The sequence below is a fragment of the Misgurnus anguillicaudatus genome, chromosome 21, assembly GCF_027580225.2.
Source record: "Misgurnus anguillicaudatus chromosome 21, ASM2758022v2, whole genome shotgun sequence".
NCBI classification, from domain to species: domain Eukaryota; kingdom Metazoa; phylum Chordata; class Actinopteri; order Cypriniformes; family Cobitidae; genus Misgurnus; species Misgurnus anguillicaudatus.
In genome coordinates, this window is record NC_073357.2 from 33,670,154 (window position 1) to 33,693,929 (window position 23,776).

At 36.9% G+C, this 23,776-nt stretch overlaps 1 protein-coding gene across 2 annotated transcripts; it reads left to right on the forward strand.

The window, feature by feature from the left end:
- Window positions 1-498: 498 nt before the first annotated feature.
- slc39a13 (solute carrier family 39 member 13) lies at window positions 499-20,167 on the forward strand. Of its 2 annotated transcripts, none has more exons than XM_055203852.2 (11): window positions 499-515; window positions 5,113-5,271; window positions 6,539-6,920; window positions 7,963-8,070; window positions 9,328-9,461; window positions 14,365-14,493; window positions 14,667-14,756; window positions 16,552-16,602; window positions 16,846-16,978; window positions 18,040-18,139; window positions 18,877-20,167. In XM_055203852.2, the coding sequence occupies exons 2-11, from the start codon at window positions 5,134-5,136 to the stop codon at window positions 18,950-18,952; spliced, it is 1,341 nt and encodes a 446-aa protein (XP_055059827.1). In that variant the 5' UTR covers window positions 499-515; window positions 5,113-5,133; the 3' UTR covers window positions 18,953-20,167. The 2 variants fall into 2 exon arrangements, with proteins under 2 accessions (XP_055059827.1, XP_055059830.1); XM_055203855.2 differs by having other exon boundaries at window positions 501-515; window positions 6,558-6,920.
- The last annotated feature ends 3,609 nt before the right edge of the window (window positions 20,168-23,776 follow it).

Here is a 23,776-nt window from a genome sequence, read left to right on the forward strand (position 1 = left end):
CCCAAACTTACCTCAAGTATGAAAAATTAACTAATTTAATTTAATTATTGACATTTACTTTATAATCCCAACTTTTGACAGACAGATGCGTATACCTTCTAGTAAACAGAGTATACTAAGTATTACAAATATTTATTTAAGATATGCTTTTATCCCAATTGTGACAAATATACTTAATCAGTAAGGGGGTAGCAACATAAGAAATGCTGTAAAACCAAGTCTCAGGATCATTTAGATGAGTGCAGCAAAAATAGAGCTGAATAACAAAAAATACTGAGTTATATTGCATGTAGTAAATATATTGCATATAGCCTATAGTGAATAAACAGGTTTTTATTAATGAAAATGAAAGTCACTTCTTTTGTTTTTGTTAGGGAGGTTCCATCTGTGAGGAGTAATGAAAGTAAAGCATTTGGAAAGTGATTTTGTGTTTTATGTGGTGTAAAATTAGTTGCCACTCACTCACCGATCACAGGACTCTAAATGCGTTCGTAGAATTGTAAAAACAAGCAGAGGTAAGGCAGTTGACAGCAAGATAAACTAGAAACATTTATAGCACAAATGTTAATTTAAAATGTTTAAAATGTTAGAATGTTAAGACATGTAGTTCGAATGGAGTAGAACAAGGGCTAGGCCTATAAGGTCTCTGGGTGTACAGCTCTTTTAAAGCAACACCAAAGAGTTTTTTTTACCTTAAAATAACGTTTCCAAAAAAGTTTAAGTGGTTCATCCACTCAAAACAGGGTGAATGGCACTTTCACATTCGCTTTGCAGCCCTCTATCGGCCAAAACCGGACTAAAGAAGTTTCCATCCGTCGGGTAGTGGTCCTGTAGTTCGAGTGAAAACTACAAAAACTTGCTTTACGGCAGACCTACAACCCAATCAGAGCCAGCTATGCTGCAGTATTTACGACAGTGGTAATGAACAATTACGCTTCTAACCTGTAGGGGGAGCAAAGAGCCAGAGTTCTTTAGTGTTGCTTTAATTTTATGATCTCTTTCAAAACGTCAATTAATAGACAATAATTTTTTTCTATTACATCCTAGACACCCGTCTGTCTCACTGCAAAATTGTCTCATACATACAATAACAAGATTTAAGATTTTTGTTGTCATGTAGGGTCATATGTTTTTTATTGTAACATAGGGATCAAACATATAATATAGAGGTAAAGTAGCTGTTTAACAATGTTGCAAAAATGTAACTAATAAGAATCACTGAAAAATACAGTTTTGAAACAAACAACCAGTTATGGATTTATTGTTGTTTAAAGGTGATTTAAAGGTCCACTGTTTAGATTTTAGCGGCATCTAGCGTCGGGACTGTGAATTGCAACCACAGACTGTCCACAGCTTACCCCTTCCTTTCGGAACACATACGGTTTCCTGGACAGGGTTTAGAATAATTCAGGACTACGCCTTAGTTATATTAGGATGTTTAAGTAGTTTTCACAAACAAACCTTACAAAAAACAATACTGGTGGTGTGCATCTTGAGACAAAACAATGGCACTGATATGATGTCATTAAAAGGTTTTAAATTAAGGCACCTCAAACATGCATTTTAGTCTGGGAGTAGGATAAGCCCTGTTCGGGAAACCGGTCCATAGTGAAGTTACTGTACAGTTGCTGCCACAGGACAAACGTCGTCTGAACAGCTGATAGAACAAGTTTTGCCTTCCATGTAAGGGGACCAGCACTGACAAGTAGGATTTAAAGGGTTTTTATTTGTCACATACACAGTTGTATAGAGGCTATATAACCAATAGTGAAATGTCAGTCAGGTCTACTATTATGATAAAATAATATGTCCAGAACAGTATACTGTAGACTTAATAAATATTGAGTCGAATGTACAAGAGAAGAATGTGCAAACAGGTTGTATTCTTAACAGCAATATGACGCTCCTTACCATGCTTGAAAGATTCGGTCATAATGCAATGCTGACAGTAGCCTAGTGATGGGCAATTTCGAAGCACGCTTCATGAGGCATTGAAACATTTAGGAATCTTTTGCTTCGAATCATTTGTTCGGAGCTTGTTTCAAACTGGCCAAAGTCACGTGATTTTAGCAAACGAGGCTTCATTACGCCATAACTGTTTCGAAAATCCGACGATTCACCACTAGGGGGAGTTGATCACAAATGACCAGTGTAGGTGAACTCGGGTCAGTTTTATTAAAAAATTCACAAAATATTCATCCTTTCGACTAATAACACTACCATTTTGTCTACCTTTTATTTATAGACAGATTTAATGACAAAAATATTCGTAGTTAAAAAGGGAGTTCGTTTTAATAATTTGTTTGCCATAAATAAAACTAAAAACACAGAATAAACTTTTAATTATTTCTTTCTTTTTCTTAAAAACATATTTTTAAAACAATCTTGCTATTATTTTGTAAAAAGTGTAAAATGTTTGGACAGATCTTGCTGCTTTTACACTGTTTTGACTAGCAGGTGTCGCCAGGATGTATGGTGTTTCGAAAGCTTCGAAAAACTGAATCAATTTGCAAAGCAACTGGTTCAATTGATTCAAAGCTTCGAAAAGCTTTGTTTCTCCCATCACTAGCTAACAGAAGTTAACTTACAGGCTGTGAGTCCAAGCGGGAGGAATTATAATAATGCCGGTCTTGAGCACATCACCAATCATTATCATGTACTAATACATACCTACACAAGGAAATGTAAAAACGTGAATCGGACAATAGGGGCTCTTTAAGTAATAGAGAAATTTATTGGCCGATCAAAAAAGATTTATTGGCCAATGCCTATAAAAAAAAGAAAATATCGGCTAATATATTGGCCTCTGCAATATATCGGTCTATCACAACTAATGTCTCAAAAAAACAAAAACAAAAAAACGGCGCATTCTAAGAACAACACAGTTAATTTTGTAAGGTAACTGATAATAGTTGTATATAATATATTGCAATTCTGTCAAGAGATCATTTACAATGCACCTTAAACAGTATTTCAGAAACTTTAAAATAAATGAAAAAAAGGTCTTATGTCACTGAAGTTTCCATAAAAACAATCCAATTGACATGACAAACTGTGGAAATATCAGGAAAAATGGCTGTACTTATTAACACAGATTTTAACACACACAATATATATATATATATATATATATATATATATATATATATATATATATATATATATATATATATATATATATATATATATATATACAGGGGCGCAATGAACAGTTTCAAGGGGGGTATGCAAGACAGAATTTTGGGCCCCTTTCTTTAGAGGATTGTTTGATTTTCATACCATAATGTGTTTATTTAATTTTACAGGTCGCATTTGCACTAAAAATAAATGTATGAAGCAAAATAAAAAGATTTATTCGAAAAACGAATAGACGGGTTGCACGGCGACGTCACTTACTGGTTGCGCGCGCAACCGAGAGGCAGAAAGAAGAGACGTGCATTGTGTTGTATGCTAGTAGCGGTGTCTGTAAGTCAAAATGCCAAGGTATTTTTGCGTGGAAAATAGTACCAACAGTGTCAGTGCTGGGTGCCTGATGTTAACATACCAGTAGATGCGACTATTACGTTACTAGCATTATAATTATAACATTATAATTCATACATGTATTATTGTCCGTCTTAGAAATGCAATAGTTGTCAGCAGTCGCTATGCTAATATAGCTCTTGCTGTCCTTATTATCACAAATATTTTTCATTTTTCATGAAACATACAGTTTACGGATCAGAACACTTTTAGTGGGATGTGAGATCTTACCTTGAAATGCCAAACTAGGGCTGTCGACTATTTGTGGTAACGTTGCATAGCAAACCCACCAAACTGATCCCAAACAAAAATGTTGTCTACTCACCCATATCCATATCCGCACAATCAAATTAAAAACCACCAGAACCGCCAAATATGTAATTGCATCATGATTGCACGCTGTTTTTTTAAAGTGTCTCAATTTTACTCAACACAAAGTCATTCACAGTAGTTTTATATTAATTTACTTTACATTTTACTACAGTGGTAATAATTAAACGTGTACAATAAAAAAAAAACGGAAAAGTGATGACGGTGGGGCCCCCTAGAGTACTTATGGGCCCATATGCCTGGCATACTCTGAACCCCCCCTAACGGCGCCCCTGTATATATATATATATATATATATATATATATATATATATATATATATATATATATATATATATTAGGGATGCACCGAATCCAGATTTTTTAGGTTCGGCCGAATCCCGAATCCACAGTTTAAGATTCGGCCGAATCCGAAACCGAATACCGAATCCTACTCGCATCCTTATTCCATTAACACAGTAAAGCACATTAATGAAGTAAACAACGTCCACAGCAGTGTATTTTTCATTTTATTTAATTTTAACTGTACATTATGCCAGGATGACAAGTTGGAAAACTATTTTGACAATTACCATAAGCCTATGCATAATGAAAACGATGCGTTGCGACACGCTCGTTTTTCCAATAAGCAAGCAGCTCCGCGCTGAAAACTATACTTTGAGTTAGAAGCTCCGCTCGTCAACGCCACAGTCTTCACACGGCCGTCCAATTACAGTGGAGGAGGGGCGGGACATTACCACAGCAACCAACTTGCTCACAGCTGAAGCATCACTGCGACCAAGCGCTCGGCTGAAAAACAGCCGGCATTTGGCGTCCTCAAGGCGTTTTCAGCCGTGTTTAAAAGTTTTGGTGTGTCCAGACCCTAAGGCTCACCGAAAGAAAAAGCTCATCTCCACGTCAGGACCCGATGTGTGTAATCAACGGCCGCGTGACGTCGACCAGCGTAGCGCAAGCCTAGGGTTCGGTTCGGTGGAAAAAAAATCTAGGATTCGGCCGAACCCGAACCCCGTCAAAAAGCCCAGTATTCGGCCGAATCCGAAACCGAATCCTGGATTCGGTGCATCCCTAATATATATACACACAAATCACTTTTGTTGTGCACAGTTTTTTTGGTGCGCACTATATTTTAAAAGAGTCTTATCATTGCCAAAAATATTAAATATGTACACAAATACACTTTAAACATCCGTGTTTTTCTTGGTCGTGGTTCTCTTTCACTGGTCTCTCTCTTCCTCTCGCTCCCTCCCTCTCCCCGCGCAGACTAAACTGCACTTCCGGTCGATGAGACGTGGCTACAGTGGAAAATCCTTAAAGAGGAAAAAGTCTGTGTGCTACAGCTGCAGTGCTTTAGGTCTCCACCACAGAAGCGTCTGGATGGCAGGGTCAAGCCGGAGTAAAACCGATAGGAATAGCAGCAGGGTAAGACAAAATTATTACAATGTTATTTGGCGCATTTCTGTGATATGCTGCTATTTGTCGTGGATTGCAACTTTGTATGGCAGCAGGTTTGCTTCCATCGCCACTTTTATCAAAACAACAAAGCGTGTAGCAAGTTTCAACCGCATAGATGGCCACTTGCCGTTTATATCAACTTAAATTATAACTTAAATATTGATTTAGCATTTAGGCCTCATTGTTTTTGAATGTGTTTTGAATCGGTTGCAATGGTTAAACGTGGCGGACGGTAGTTTAAAACTGTAACTTAGTTTTTGAGCCCCGCGGTGAGGAATTTTTGGGAAACTTGCCTCTCCCTCATAGTCAGTGTTCTCACTTGCACGTCCCACGCGGGCTGTCACAACCTACTTGGATTTCAATCAGTTATTGTACAGCTTGTACATGTTACATGTTTTTAAGTTTTATTTTCCAGCACTAATTTTAACGCACATCATTAAAACAAATGATTATTTTTTTTAATGCACAACATTGGTTTACTTTACATAAATATTTTATACTTCTGTAATTATATGCATTTATGTGTAATACCTAGAATTTAAACTTTGTTTAATTTTGTACTGAAGCGTCACTGATTCATCTGAAATGATTTGTGTTTTATTATTACACCACTCTCAGGAATGCTTGATTCTGTTCTCGATATATAAAACTGATAAAACACCCCCCATCCGTGTACTGCATGTGAGTCATTTTGACCAGTAGCCTACTTCTAATGTTTAATTTACAGTATCACCCCTCTCATGCCAGGCTTGAGTTTGCCACAAATAAAGATGTGTGATGTAGACATGTACTAATTAGAAAAATTACCCAATTATTCCTAATTAGTAGTATTATTAAGCATTTAGTTATATACTGCCAAAACATGTGGTGGTGGTTTTCCAGACAGGGTTTAGATTAGACGAGACTAGGCCTTGGTTATATTAGGGCATTTAAATAGTTTTTACAAACATACCTTACATGCACTTTAGACTTAAGCCCTGTCCGGCTGTATTTTAACAATGTGCATTCAATGCCAATAAAGAATCATTCTTTCTTTTCAGATACCATGTTATATTTCTATTTGGATTATTTTTCATGTTTTTGTTGTGAGGCACAAAAATGTGTGCTGTGTGACACTATCTATTTCATTATCCCTGTACTGTTTGTATTGTTGGGGGGATTGCATGTTGGAGGGGAAGTGCCAAATCTTATTAAACTAATCAAATCTTTCCACCTCATGAAATTTTGTTTGAAGGCTCCTCTCTACCTTACAGCAATGTTCCTCCCGAGTGCCTTGCGGAGGTCTGGGCTGATGAGCGTGGGACCAGAGAGGCCCATGTGGGCAGTTGCTGTGCTTCTTATCGCTGCCGCCCTGCTGGCGGTCACCTCCACTTCATCCTTTGGTGGAAAATTGATGGCTCAGACTGCTATGACCCAAACAAAGACTACACCTGCAGGGCCAGGTCCGTGGACCACTAAGGACCTTCTAGATCTCCGGTACCTGAATGAGCTGTTCCTCATAGATAACTTGGATGTTTGGTTCTGTTCGCTTTTGGGATCGATTGCCATCGGGCTCAGTGGTGTCTTTCCACTCTTAGTGATACCTATTGAAGCTGGAACAACCCTAAAAACGGAGGGTAAGTCACAGTTTTAATCCTGCATTTGTGGATGTGTAAGTGTCTCATTATAATGGCTCATCTAGGATTGAGTTGCACAGTGATCAGGTCAGGTACAAGTAGCATTGTCTTACTATGAAATCTGATCTGAACCTTATGGTTATGTCATAATACTAGCTGATAGGCAGGGATCAGTTTTGTGCCTTTTTTGTTTCTGCTTCTCCCTGTTTATGCTACAATCCTTTTGTATATAACTTGGTAACTTAACTGTTTTTAAACCTGCATTGTGTTTTAAATGGGGGGGGCCACAAGGGTCATTCACTAGAAGCACATCAGTCAATGGTAAATGCATGAGCAGACCTGTTCCGTTTTTGACATAAGTAATCTTCAAAAACTGAACAAGCTTGACCTATGAAAGAATTTAAACAACCACACAGGGTTAGACAACTGGAACAACTTTATCTAGACCTGCCATGACTTGTCAAATAAATTTTTGGTGCATGGACGTTTAAGAATAATCCAAATCATCTGGTTATACGAAAGGGAAATAGTGTGCACGCACAAACATTATATGGTTCACGGGTCACTCCATAAAGAGATTTGAAGATGTGAGTGATGCTCGCCAAAACTTTTGTCTGGGATAATGTCAGTGATGCAGAAATAGATTGGACTGTGGCGCTGAATCCCATTTAGGGCGTACGTCATTTTAACTTGCTAATGTTGGGTACAGTGAATGGCAGGTTAGCTGGAATTATGGTCAGTTTAGGTGTGTCCTGTGACTGTTCCACAGAGGCTTAGACTCACCCACATGGTTTTAGAAGCGGTGGTAAGAAATTACACTGCTAGATATTTTAGGCCTGTTACATTCCCACAAACTCTGTATAATGATTAAGGTTGCAAAACTAGATGCTTAACCTGCCAGGCTTTGGAAACTGAGTACAAAACAATAAATAACAATGAAACGCATACTGTACAGAATTAAGCATTTCTGTTTGATGCTCTTTCCAACTTGGGAATTCAGTGAGCATCACAAAAGATCAAAATGTGCTTTTGCTGTTTTCAGCTGGATGTCAGAAGCTGAAGAAGCTGCTGAGTTTTGCCATTGGAGGTCTCCTTGGTGACGTGTTTCTCCACCTGCTGCCTGAAGCCTGGGCTTACACTTCCAGCTTTGGTGAGAATTCTCACGTTATATATAACATTTGCTGTCGTTCATGTATAATTCATTATATCCTCTGTCACAGTCTCCCTTTCTATTCCCATCTCACTGTCTTGTCTATTTTCAACCCTTTTTGTGAAGCCCAGAGGATTTAAGCATAATTCTTATTTGTCTTTTTTTACCATTTTCCCCTTGGAATGGAATTTATTAAATTTTTTGCTGGGAGCTGTGTATTTTTAACATTTTAGTAAAAGTTTAGTAAACTAGTAATTTTTAGATTAAGGTTGCTGTATGTAGAGAAGCTATTCGATTGAAGTACAAATAATTTTTAACTAACATCTAACATAACTTTGTATTTTTATAAAAAATTTTGTAATGTAGTCACTAACTTTTTGTGGTATGTTGTTTTGCATCTAAAATGTAAATTGGGCAAAGATGCATGATAGAGATGTTTTTAAAAATAGTTGCAAATGCATTATGAGCCCAATTTTATAGCAGTTAAAATGGTAATGCGTGAAGATAATGTAATTGCACAAGACCCTTTCTTATCTCTACTGTACACACCATGATGATGTTAACTGTAGTTGCTATCTCCATAAATATGGCCCAATTTGATGTGTGGATAAAGCTCACCCAAAAATGAAAATTCTCATGCCATCCCAGATAACATTTTTTTTTTTTTTTTTGAGTGAGAAAGCGGTTTATATTTCAGTTTTATTCTGAAAACAAGGTGGCACATTAACTTCAAACTTCAAATCTCATTGGTACTTGCACGTCTTGTGTCACGCAAATAACAGCTAGTCACTAGACACAGAGTACCAATGAGATTGAAGCTTCGATGTGTTTCCATGTTTGACCTTATCACTAAAATCTGGTTGTTTCTTTTAACCAAATAAGCCCAAAATATTAATCAGTTCTCTCACAAAAATAACGCATCACTTTAGAAGACATGCATTATTACTTTAATGATGGATGTACTGTTTGTGCATTTTAAGTTTTACCATCGGAGTACCATGTAAGAAGATAACATGATGGAATTTTAAATGGAAAAAAAAATGTTTTTTTGTTCACCTAAATAAAGGAAATCCTATACTTCTAAGATGGCATAAGGGTGCGTTAATTGAGAATTTTCATTTTAGGGTGAATATTTTTTTAATGTTTAGTTAAAATAAAATGAATGCATCTTGAAGTTGCTTTTATATTTTAAAATGTTACATTTCTTAATATTGAAAAGGCTTTTGTCTGCATGTTTGTTTTGGAAATGCTGCGTAGATGGGTGCCACAGACACTTCAGAGCACAGGGCTTGTGGGTGGTAGGGGGTCTACTCTCCTTCCTGATCTTGGAGAAGATGTTTCCTGACCAAGACAGTGAGCCAGAGAATAAAGATGCTTCCCAAAGGGCCACCGTAAGTTATACATGTGCCTTTGTTGTCTGTCGTAGTGTAACATTTCCACTTTTTTCAAAGCAATATACAAAGTGTCTTTCTTCCAAAACATGAATGAAACATTAGAGCATCCATTCTATGGGGGCTGTGAATAATTCCAAGATTTCCTGTTTTCCCTGCATTTGTAACATTACGGCTTCTTTTAGCATTTGAAAGCAAAAGTATACCAAAAAATTAAAGTTAGCCCATAGTTTGGTGTAATCATGCCACCCTAGGTGTATATGCTTTTCTGTTTTTAGGTGAATGCGGTCAGAGTTATATGAAATAATTCTGGCTCTTTCTTGCTTTATTTTGGCAAAACAATGCATACAGAAACGGCTCAAGATTTGAATATGGCAGTGCCTTAAAAACATGAAATCTCACACGAGAAACCAATAACTCTTTCAGAATATTGTATGTTATTTGGCTGCAGTGGGACATTGCATTTCTGAACCTCATGGGGGAGCCAAAGTATGACTGTGTTATGCACTCAACATATAAAAATAAAAAATTATATAGAATGTAGCTACAGTTGGTTTATAAATGTTTTTTTTGTGTGGGAATTATTTGTTGTTGTCTTTACCAGGGTCATTGGGTGAGATTTCTTGAAGTATTGTAAACATTTGTAAAGTACATATTTTTATGTCGTATCACCTCGACAGGCTTGTATATTTGGTTTTAAAAAGCAAACATGTTGGAACTTCTGTTCTGCTTTTTGCAGCTATAATTACAACTGCCATTAGTCATGAGCTTTTTTAATTCTGTCTATAGTAGAAGATTAACACTGTTCAAACCAGGCGTGTTGCATTAAAGGGATAGTCAAAGGGATAAAAAGGATACCCAAAAATGAAATGTTCTGTCCTTTTTCACTTGAATGTTGTTACAAACCTGTATAAAAGTTTTTGTTCCAATGACACTAAGGAAGATATTTTGAGGAATGCTTGTAACCAAACCGTTCATGACCCCCATTCACTTCCACAGTATTCTTTTATCCTACTATGGAAGTGAATGGGCCTCATGATCGGTTTGGTTACAAACATTCCTCAAAATACCTTTTTGTGTGTTCATTAGAACAAAGAAATTCATACAGGTTGTAACAACATGAGGGTGAATAAGATTTTGGGGTGAACTATCCCTTTAATATTTCAGCTACAAGCAGTTTGTCTATAAAATGCTGCAGGTTATGACACACTTGCAGTCAATATAAAGAAATCAATGTTATGTTTTCACACAATGTATTGTTTAGGATGACTTTATATAGAAAGCGGCAAATGACAAAAGACTTGAGCTGTGTTTTCCTGGGAAGGGTCACAAATTTGCCGTTGATTCTACAGCTATGAGACCTGTAAGGTTTCACCATTTGTGGGGGTGTGGGACTATCCAATGTGAAAAACAAATATTCTACCAAAGGTCATGCAGCTCCTTGTTTTTGTTTGCTTTTAAAAACAAAAACTCTTTGTGGAAAAAAGTTCACATTGCAATTGGTTTGGTCACACTGCTTGTTTTGGTGTATAAACCCACACATATGGAGGAAGCAAATAGTCTAGACTCAATAACTGATGCTGTCAGAGCCAGAAAACATGTGATATGAATCACTGTTAGTGCCAGACACATGTACTAAACACTATGAATCATGTACCGTTCAAATACCCACAGAACCTTTTCTGTCACTCAGAAACTTTAAACACCTTTCTTCCGGGCTACTTTCAAAGCATTGCATCAGTCTCAAACCAACACGCGCGCACACACCTTGTTCAGTTTCTCAAACTTAAGCCTGACAAATTTGACAGCTGAAAGTCAAGGCCACGAACTGCAGTTTAGTTTGCTTGCTTTCTGTTGTAATCACTGTGTGCATGCATTGTACTAATGTAAAACGCCTATATAATCTGCACAGTGCAACAGATAAGCAACTTAAAAATACTTTCATATCTCACAAGCAGCTTTTTCTTTACCTATTCTGTCCCAGATTCTTTTAATTTTGTCTCTCTGGTTAGATCCTCTTTTCCATTTTGTGAATCATCAAAAGAGTAGACTCAGTGAAAAAATTATTCATTGAATTTACTCAATTTTTTAAGGTAAGTGTTTGCAATCAATTTATTTAAGCTTCATTTAAACAAAAAAGATTAGTAAAGTAAAATAAAATATAAAACTTTTGTTTAAATGTAGCTTAAATAAATTGATTGCAACCACTTACCTTAAAAATGTGATTAAATTCAATGAATCTTTTTTTCAGTGCTGTTGAAGATTTGTGCACTGTACAACTATATTAATGTGCTTCAGTGCTGTCACTTTCAAAGAATCTTAAGGCCGGGGTATACCTTTTTTCTGCGTCCGCGTCCGGCTCGCACGCGTCCGCGCAGCTTTCCGAGTATACTCCCTGCGGCTACACGCGGATGGCCGCGTTCGACACTATACGCAATACAAATGATTTCTTATTCAAATTATTACTCTAGTGCAGCACTGATTTGGAGACATTTACAGTACATTAAAACATTAGGATGGGTGAAGAAAAGAAACTGATCCACCATTGCAAACACAGTTTAGAACAAACAACAAGACAACAAAGAACAGGAATCAAACAAACATGCTCCAGGGCTTTCTGTTCTGGGAAGAAGTAAAAAATAAAGAAGAAAACGATAGTGTTTTTTATTTTCACGCGCATGCGGTGTTGTACGTGGACTGTATGCGCACTGTCCGCGCGGTCTCAAATTTTGGGCTGCACGCGGACGTTCCACGTGGCCGGCTGCGGACCCTCCTGATGACGAAAATGACGTCCCTAGTATACTTTCGGCTTTAAAGGAACAGTATGTAGGATTGTGGCCAAAACTGGTATTGCAATCACAAAACTTGTGGCTAAAACTGGTACTGCAATCACACAACTGGTGGGCAACACACAAAATGACAAAATAAACATCAGTTGAGGGCTGCAACTCCACTTTTTAAATGACAATATCCTGGCCAGACCACTGTTGTCAGTGACATAAGTATTTGAAATGAACATGATTTCTTGGTGTCTACTGACATATCAGGGCCATTTTATGATTAATTGATATAAATTTCTTACATACTGTTCCTTTAGGTAACCATGGACACTTTAATGTCTTGATCATGACGGGTCATTATACTTTTTTTTGTATTTCCAGACTAAGGTTTTTTTTGTGTACATTAACAGACAATTACAATGACAAAAAACATAGTATAAAGTATGATAACACATTCAACGAACAAAGCACAGTTTTAAGGAAAGAGTAAATGAAAGACAGATAAAAATACATAAGTAAAAATTTATAAAAAAATAAACCTAATACATCAGGGTCTTCTAAAAGTTTAAAGTCCTTCAACAGGTTAAATAACCTTCTTCCACATTTCATTTTTTTACAATAGATCTCAAAATTATTTTTGAAAAACTGGAAACATTGGCTTTGTTTTCATATTTACATTTATGAATGTAACATTTCCCCATTATTGACAAATTATTCAATATAAATAGAATTTTTTATGTTCCGTTAGTGTACCAAACTGAGATATCAGAACAATTGTAACTAGGCCACTCATACATATGGACCAAAAAGCATTATTATATTAACAGTCAAGAACTGTACTCCTGTTTCAAATTTATAATCACAGAAAGTATAATTTTTGTGATCAATATTAAATCTATATCTAAGCAATTCTAAGGATGGGTATATATCATTAAATATTTTAAACTGTACTTCCTTGCTTTTAGGAGGTATCGGAAAAGATACCTAGTCCTTAGCTTGTTAAGAGATTTTTGAAAACATTTGAAATGCATTATTTTGATTATTTTGGATTAGAAATTTCTCTTGCAGGGTTAACAAAGTACCTAAAAATAAATGAATAAGGAGGGTAGATGAGGAACCCCATTTTAAATTAGGCTATGCATTGCTGACCAACATAACAAATGCCTTGGGAATACTATTTAATACCATATCATTCTCCTTGGTCTCACATTGAAATGTATATTTTTCACCAAAAGTACTGTGATTCATAAACTGGCCTCCTTCATTTAGAAGGTGAACGTAATGCCTATAAAGTTGCACTCCCTATAATTAATTTACTTTCATATGTGATTTGAATGTGTTCATGAATGATTTGAATCTGGTTGTGTCTGTGATTTTGAATCTGGATGTGAGTGTCTGTGCCATTTGTCTTGCCTATGCGAGACCTAGATTTTGATTGATACCATCAGCTCTGTATAGGTTACTATAAATAGCATATAGGAGGAAGCAGCTGCCACCAGCATTCCATCAGCAGTCAGCCATTGCACACAGAAACCACAGCTTAGAGACCTTAACTTATGTGGGTTGAAGCAGAATGTCTCATTTTGCTAGTTCAAAGAATCAGAAATGATGCTCAGGGGTTTTTACACAGCAAGGTTTTGTCAGCCGTTTGTATCTCTGTATTTCCAGAATTTAGAGGCATGTAAAGTTCTGAACGATTGGAAAAAATGAAATGCTTTTGTCTGCTGCTTTTACTTTTATCTTTCTTTCACTGTGTCTAAGAAATGGTTAAGAAATGTACAGAAGCATTTCATCTCCACTTAAAAAGGCATCACATAACCACACGTTCCATTTAAATTCATTCATGTAAGGCTTAAATAAACATCAAGCTTCACGCAATTAACCATGTTATGGATGTGGTGTATAGTCACTACGTTGTAAGTAACCCAACATTGTAGTTTAAAAGAAGTGTAAAGCTTTATTTTGCCAGAATGTGACATTCATCCTTCATTTTCTTTGGGAAGTGTCTAAATACCAGTGAAATTAAGGTGTTATTGTCTTTAGTACATGCGTGAAATGAGCCTGCTTTCTGTGGAATTAACCCAGATTTGTTAAAATGTCTTTTTCTTCTCTCTTTATCCCAGCCCTGTTTAACAGATCTGAACAGCGAGGTTTCTGTGTCCCCACAAACAAATGGCATCTGCTCTAACAACAACTCCGACTCCAAGCCAAAGACTGACATCAGCCCTTATGCAGAGCCAGAGAAAATCAAGGTTAGATCAAGCTCATATAATTCATGCATTATTGCCCATGTTTTTATGTCTTATTACAATGCACATTAAAAGCTCTCTGTAATTATTAGAGACAAGTATGCATTTTTTAATCTCTTCTAAGATTGTGTTTTTACTTGTTTCCTGCATTTTCAAGTTTGTTTTTACTTCTTCAGACTAGTGGTTATCTAAACCTTCTTGCTAACTGCATTGATAACTTTACTCATGGGCTGGCAGTGGCAGGAAGCTTCTTAGTGAGCAGAAAGGTAAGAGCATACAGAGACTAGTTTCACATGAAAGTCATCTAGCATACATTCATACATATCAGTTTGAAGTCTTAGTAGGCCTACTTCACTTATTTACCTTCCCCTTTGTTTTCTTTCCCCCATTCTACATCATGTCATTCATGCTTTCTGTAATGTGAGAATATTCTGCAGGTCATTTTATAGTTTTATAGAGGAGTTACTGTTATTTTTAAATGTGGAAAAAGTGAGCCTTAATATTTTTACAGTAGTATACACTGCCCTAAAGGATTATTAGGAACACCTGCTCAATTTCTCATTAATGCAATTATCTAATCAACCAATCACATGGCAGTTGCTTCAATGCATTTAGGGGTGTGGTGCTGGTCAAGACAATCTCCTGAACTCCAAACTGAATGTCAGAATGGGAAAGAAAGGTAATTTAAGCAATTTTGGCATGGTTGTTGGTGCCACACGGGCTGGTCTAAGTATTTCACAATCTGCTCAGTTACTGGGATTTTTACGCACAACCATTTCTAAGGTTTACAAAGAATGGCGTGAAAAGGGAAAAACATCCAGTATGCGGCAGTCCTGTGGGCGAAAATGCCTTGTTGATGCTAGAGGTCAGAGGAGAATGAGCCGACTGATTCAAGCTGATATAAGAGCAACTTTGACTGAAATAACCACTCGTTACAACCGAGGTATGCAGCAAAGCCTTTGTGAAGCCACAACACGCACAACCTTAAAGGCGAATGGGCTACGACAGCAGAAGACCCCACCAGGTACCACTCATCTCCACTACAAATAGGAAAAAGAGGCTACAATTTGCACAAGCTCACCAAAAATTGGACAGTTGAAGATTGGGAAAATGTTGCCCGAGTCTGATGAGTCTCGATTTCTTTTGAGACATTCAGATGGTAGAGTCAGAATTTAGTATAAACCAGAACGAAAACATGGATCCACCATTGGAACGGGGGCTTTGCGCTCTGGATGTGCATCCCACAAATCTCCCATCAACTCCAAGATGCTATCCTATCAATATGGGCCAACATTTCTAAAAAATGACATTTTCTAAAGAATGCTTTCAGCACCTTGTTGAATCAATGCCACATAGAATTAAGGCAGATCTGAAGGCAAAAGAGGGTTAAACACAGTATTGGTATGGTGTTCCTAATAATCCTTTAGGTGAGTGTATTTTGTTTAGCATAAAGCTCTTGTTTTATACAGATTTAGGAGAAATTAGATCCTTGTTTTGTAAGTGCCTGATACAAAAATAAATTAGCCTACATGTTCACATGTAGGACTTGTCATTTTTAACCAGAAACTATGATGTCAGAAATAAAGATTTTTCCATGATCAATTTGGTCAGAGGAGATCATTTCTAAGCAAGATATAGTGGTGTTACTGTGAGTATATTTATAGCACAGCAGTATTTATATGAGTTTCTGAAGTTGACAACCAGGTGGAGAAGCATAAGGTCCCAGCATGCGTGGGGTGGGAAATTGAGAGGAAATGGACTGTGTGCAATAGAAACACGAAACACACTTTTGTGCATTCGCTTACTGGATTGGGTGTACATATTTGGCTGCCGATATTCAATGGAAAGCATTGGTAGATAACTGTGCCATTTTACTGTTTTCTCTAACTCCCCCACAACTTCTGTTGATATTTCACTTAAACATATGTGCCAAATAAGACATTGTCTTGAATAATATTATTACTGTTTTTAACCTTAATGTGTTTTTGGAAAATAAGGTTATAATAAAATGTTACATACTGACTGTGTTTTACAGTCACTTACTCTTCTCTGTCTTTAAAGGTTGGTGTTTTGACCACACTCGCTATTCTGCTTCATGAGATTCCCCATGAGGTATGATTTAATTTTTTTCCCTTTCTCTCTCTAAATTGCTTTGAGTTGCAGTAAGGTTATTAACACTGTTATTATAAAAATTAATTAATTTCTAAAGTAATTTATAGCTGGTTAATAAAATGCCTTCTATTCAAAGAGTTATTGTTCATATGATGTCCGTTGGAAAGAAATCTGGTATCTTTCATTTGAACAAAAAACACTGCACAATTTCTGTACAAAAAATATGTTCGTCTTTGTGAAAAGGTGGGAGATTTTGCCATTCTGCTACGAGCAGGTTTTGACCGTTGGAAAGCCGCCCGTATGCAGCTATCTACAGCACTAGGAGGAGTCTTGGGGGCTTGTTTTGGTCTTTGCTCCCAATCACGGCATGGGGCAGGTAAGGCACAATGATGCCAGACTATCTTTGAACATTGATGTCAGTATTAATGCTCTGCCTTAATTCTAGGGAAAAGGATTAGTCAATTTTCTTAAAAAAAAAAAATCCAGATAATTCACTCACCACCATGTCATCCAAAATGTTGATGTCCTTCCCCGTTCAGTCGAGAAGAAATTATGTTTTTTGAGGAAAACATTCCAGGATTTTTTTCATTTTAATGGACTATAATGGACCCCAACACGTAACAGTTTTAATGCAGTTTAAAATTGCAGTTTCAACGGAGCTTCAAAGGACTCTAAACGATCTCAAACAAGGAATAAGGGTCTTGTGTCATTTTTTAGCAAGAAAACTAAAAAAAATTCACTTTTAAACCACAACTTCTCGTCTTCCTCTGGTCCTGAGATGCGCCAGCGCGACCTCACGTAATTACGTAATGAGTAATGACGTGGAAAGGTCACATGTTACATATGTGAAACGCATACTTGCGGACCATTTTAAACAATAAACTGACACAAAGACATTAATTAGTATTATTCCATTGTTCCACAACAATGTGGGAATGGTCCTCTTTCTCCATACTTGTAAACACTAGGCCGTAGTTTCGATACATCATCCGTGACCTCTTGACGTATTGCGTGAGGTCGCGCTGCTGCGTCGCACGACTGGTGCAAGACAGAGAAGTTGGGGTTTAAAAGTGCATATTTTTAATTCTTGCCAAAAATGACAATCGTTTCCCAAGATTACTTGTGCCTCGTTTAGAGTCTTTTGAAACTGCAATTTTAAACTGCATTTAAACTGTTAAGTATTGGAGTCCATTAAAGTCCATTAAAATGAGAAAAATCCTGGAATGTTTTCCTCAAAAAAAACAACACAATTTCTTCTCTACTGAATAAAGAAAGACATCAACATTTTGAATGACATGGTGAGTAAATTATCTAGATTTTTTTTAAGAAAATAGGCTAATCCTTTAACATACCTTGACTTTTAGCTGCTATGTTGTTTGAACAAATTCATGTTTTGCAAGTAATTTGTTCTTGTTCGTCTAATTCGTGTCTCTGTAGAGAATGCTACTTCTTGGATCTTGCCCTTCACCTCGGGTGGATTTCTTTACATTGCCTTGGTTAATGTGGTACCTGATCTATTAGAGGAGACCAATCCTAGGTAAACCGTTACACTCATATTACACTAATATTACATGATACAGTATAAAGAGATAGGATGCAAAACCCTCTACATGCATCTTGTAAATTAGTACTTTATATCAGACCATAATGGTTTCTGCCAAGCCTCCGTTATTTCTGAGTGTCTTGATGATGGGATTAAGCAGATTTTTTAAGTATTTGATGAATGTATAATACTTCCTGAAAGCATTTGGTTAATATCAATATCTCATTTTTGACGAAGGTGGCGTTTAGCTACTTTTGCATTTGAGCTTTGCATGTAGCTTGCCCTTAAAGAGATGGTTCACCTAAAAATGGAAGTTCTGATATCACATTCTTCTAAACCTGTATGATTTTCTCTATTCTGTTGAACCAAAGATATCTTGATTAAGGATGGTAACCACACAGTTTTTGGTAGCCTTCGACTTCCATAGTAGGAAAAACAAATGCTATGGAAGTCAAAGGGTACCATCAACTTTATGCTTGCCCTCATTTATCAAAATATCTTTTTTTGTGTTCAACAGAATAAATAAAAAGTCATACAGGTTTAGAACAATATCAGTGTGAGGAAATGATGATGTAACTTTACATATTTGGGTAAACTGTCCCTTTAATACTACAGTGTTAATCATTACAATGCTAACTCTAGTGCTTGTATGTTATCTTTCATAACGATCCATGCTGAAATACTTCCCCTAATTTACATATTGTCCCTAATTGTGTCCCATGTTTTCACAGGAACTCATTACAGCAGGTTTTGCTGCTCTTTTGTGGGATAGCAGTCATGGCTTTTCTATCAGTCATCATAGAATAACACAGGCATGCGCTTCTCTTAGCAAGGTACATCTAGCATCCTGGAGGACTTGTTCATTTTTTCATCCCAGAGACAATTGAGCCCTCTCTTTAAGCTTTACATAGACAATTTTGTCAAACCCAAAGACAATGTAAGGGGTGTAAATGGAAAGAAACAACCTTGACAATCAGACACGTATGTGTATGTAGTCTTATCCTTTACGGACCTTGAACCGTCTGTTGTCCCAATGAAATTTAGACTGAATCTGTGATGCCTTATAGGCCCCAGCTTAGGTTTCTATGGACAGTACTCGAAAAAAACGGCAGAAATGGTTTGGTTTGTGCAGTTGACTGTTATGCCTTGTAGATTATGAACAAGGTAACAGAATGTTTTTAATCATCTAAAGAAGTCTCTGTTGTAAGGAGGTCACAAAAATCAATATAATTTGCTTTGATAAAAGTACTAATGTGTGTGTGATCTGCAGGTTTTACGTAATATTCAACACTAATTCAATTTAGACACTCCAGATTCTATTATCAAAGACAGAAGATGGGCTGCATAGACTTACCTAATAAGATTTTGGAGGACATCATCATTAAACAGGATTATTTGTTTCCATTAAGCTGCTGCCGCCTCACTGTCATTAGTGATTTCAGGCAAGATGAACATGCATAAGCTCCCTGCGCACACTTCACTTTGTTAAAAAACAACAGTTTTATTTGACTCCATATTATATCATTTGCAGAGTCCTTAATGAACACACTCTATATGCCAAACATGATCTTGAAAATTCTTATGTATTATTCCATCTTGTGGTGTTTCTTTTTCTACAGTATTTGGTTTTTTGTTATTGGTTGTGTTTTGATAGCCACTACACTGCTTCATTTTACCTTTAATGTACTGATTTTCATACAGTTTATTGTGGTTTTGGCATTGCAATTGACAATCTTAAGTGGTTCAGATTGACTTGGATGATTGGTGGACTCTTTTACATTAACTGACTTTGTGCCATTTTATATATGTACCCCATTTTTTTAAAAAACAGTTGTGTATATGAAATGTTACTTAAAAAGCGTTCTGAATTCATCACTTGGCAAGAAAGTATTGCCGGAATGTAAATATTTAAACAAAAAGAGATTATATATATTTATTCTGTCATTTTGGAAAAGTTTTAAGATCTCAAAATCCCTTCATTGTTATAGTTGAAATAAAGAAATGTTACTGTTTGACTTAAAACTGCTGTCTCATATTTTTTTTATGTGTGCGTGTATAGTTTGTATGCAACTTTCACTATGTGCTATTGATATTCAGTGCTGTAGAAACTGCTTTTAGAAATGGATCAATAGTATTGAATCTGAATGAATTTCCTAACTTTTGTTATGACACATTGTCTGTCAGTAGCATAAAGGCAGTTATGAAACAACAACTTCAAGTTATTTATGAAAATGCATGTCTCTTGAAAGAAAAATAGATTTACCTTTCTAAGTAGTTTTCCTTCAACTTTGTGCTGAACAAACTTTTGAGTGTTCTGAGCTGTTTATATGGTACTTTTACCATTTCAGGATGACCATATAACCTCTATGGGAAACTCGTAATATCTTTTATTGTTCCTTTGTCTTTGCACTCTTCACGTAATTATGAAGTAATATACAGTACACACACTGCATGATGCATTTCAAGCACTAAAATATTCAGGCTGAAACTAAAGAGTTAAAGGGACACCCCACTTTTTTTGAAAAACTGCTCATTTTCCAGCTCCCCTAGAGTTAAACATTTGATTTTTACTGTTTTGGAATCTATTTAGCTGACCTCTGGGTCTGGCTGTACCACTTTTAGCATAGCTTAGCATAATTCATTTAATCTGATTAGACCATTAGCATCGCTGTTAAAAAACGTTTTGATATTTTTCATATTTAAAACTTGACTTCTGTAGTTACATTGTGTATCAAGACTGAAGGAAAATTAAAAGTTGCAATTTTCTAGGCCAAAATGTCTAGGAACTATATTTTCATTCTGGCGTAATAATCAAGGACTTATGGCTGCAGGAGGCGCAATGATATTACAAACTGCCCGAAAATAGTCCCCTGCTATTGAAAGTTACCAAGGGGACTATTTTCGTAATATCATTGAGTACTGAAAGAGTCAAGTTTTAAATAGGAAAGATATCGAAACTCTTTGGTTATTTTTTGTGCAATGCTAATGGTCTAATCAGATTCAATGGATTATGCTATGCTAAAAGTTTTACTGCCAGACCGGTGATCAGCTGAATAGATTCCAAAACGGTAAAAATCAAATGTTTAACTCTAGGGGAGCTGGAAAATGAGCATATTTTCAAAGAAGGTGGAGTGTCCCTTTAATGAACTCCAGTGACATTTAGCAGTTCTGGTGTGAATGTTGTAACTACACTTAAGGCATATACTGCACCTCCTCAGGAAGTAGGACGATACATTTATTCAAAGTTATGTCATATTCTTCGAATGGTACATACCCATGCAAAGGGTTTGTTATGTAATGATTCCCTTTTACCATTATGCATCACCCAACACATTTGTCAATTAGCAACCAAGACTGTGGTCTGTTACAGGTCAATCTATACTTGTCCCTCTTTTCTACTGTTCCTCTTTTCTGATCCTCTTATTTTTTGGATGACAACTACTTGTTTTTGGCTTGTTGGCCATGTGTTGCAGTGATGTTTGTGTCACTCTAATGTCTTATGGAGTTCGAGACTTCATTTAAAAAATGTCTCTATGCCACCATACCAACAAATGACCTGCTTCTCAACTTCTATACACGTTCAAGATATCATCTTTGTAGTTTTGCAACTACAGTGTTAGTTACAGAGTCAAGATACATGCTACAAGGACATTTTTACTGCACATACTGGGTCTGAAATGTCATATGGGAATCAGAGGGGGGTATTGATTATGTGTTCACACTTGTCCTATTTCAACACAGTCTCTTTGGCAAGGGGCTGTTGCCATAACGACAACCCTACAGGTTGTCTTCCTTTGTCATCTGCCTTGACACAACCCAATGCCTAAACTTTAGACAATGATATGCCACACTTTTACTGGAATGCCTTCGTTCAGTCTTACAAACTTATGATGGCCCTATACCACTTATAATTGCCTTGTAAATTAACTTGATTTATTCTTTTGCATCTTGACCTAAACCTCCCACGATTTTGAAACATCTTGCAGCGCTTCTCTGTGGGCTACATCCATGGATGGCAGGTGGCAAGTTTGCTGCAAATGAACACTTAAAGGTGCCAGGTGTAGATTTTAGCATCATTTAGCAGTGAAATTGCAACCAACGGTTCAGTGCACCGCTCACCCCTCCCTTTCAAAACACATAGAGAAGCTACTGTATTGCCATTCAACATCTGTGATAAAACGCTCTTTGTAGAGCATTTTGTAGCAATGCTGACATCGCAGGCATGTGCGTCAAATTTCTGGGCCGATCTTCTGGGTTGTTACTTTAAAATGCGTGTCATGCAATATCTACTTCTCACCGCATCGTTGTGGTATTTTTTTACTAAATAATACAATAAATACGTGAAGAAAAACCACAGGAAGCGTTTGATATTTTGAGCTTCCAGTCCTGAGGTGTTTTTTTTTTACAGCAACTGTTTGAAAATTTGTGTCACTTTCAACCAGTGGGTGTGTTTCCGCTAGACTCGGGACACAACTGAAAGGTAGGTGTGACAAAATATATATTTTTTAACTTGGTCTTGTTGTTGATGGAGATTAGTGGGATGCACATCCAGGGCGCAAAGCTCCGGTTCCACTACATCCCAAAGATGCTCTATTGGGTTGAGATCTAGTGACTGTGGGGGCCATTTTAGTACAGTGAACTCATTATCATGTTCAAGAAACCAATTTGAAATGATTTGAGCTTTGTGACATGGTGCATTATCCTGCTGGAAGTAGCCATCAGAGGATGGGTACATGGTGGTCATAAAGGTATGGACAAGGTCAGAAACAATGCTCAGGCAGGCTGTGGCATTTAAACGATGCCCAATAGGCACTAAGGGGCCTAAAGTGTGCCAGGAAAACACCCCCCACACCATTACACCACCACCAGCAGCCTGCACAGTGGTAACAAGGCATGATGGATCCATGTTCTCGTTCTGTTTATGCCAAATTCTGACTCTACCATCTGAATGTCTCAACAGAAATCAAGACTCATCAGACCAGGCATTATTTTTCCAGTCTTTAACTGTCCAATTTTGGTGAGCTCATGCAAATTGTAGCCTCTTTTTCCTATTTAAATTGTGGTGGAGATGAGTGGTACCCGGTGGGGTCTTCTGCTGTTGTAGCCTATATACCTCAAGGTTGTGCGTGTTGTGGCTTCACAAATGCTTTGCTTCATACCTCGGTTGTAACGAGTGGTTATTTCAGTCAAAGTTGCTCTTCTATCAGCTTGAATCAGTCGGCTCATTCTCCTCTGACCTCTAGCATCAACAAGGCATTTTCGCCGACAGGACTGCCGCATATTGGATGTTTTTCCCCTTTCACACCCTAGAAATGGTTGTGCGTGAAAATCACATGAGCAGATTGTGAAATACTCAGACAGGCCCGTCTGGCACCAACAACCATGCCACGCTCAAAATTGCTTAAATCAGCTTTCTTTCCCATTCTAAAATTCAATTTGGAGTTCAGGAGATTGCCTTGACCAGGACCACACCCCTAAATGCATTGAAGCATGTGATTGGTTAATTAGATAATTGCATTCATGAGAAATTGAACAGGTGTTCCTAATAATCCTTTAGGTGACTGTATATAACTTTTTTACTCTGATTTCTAATATTAAACATATCATAACTTTCTCAATCCTCAACGGATT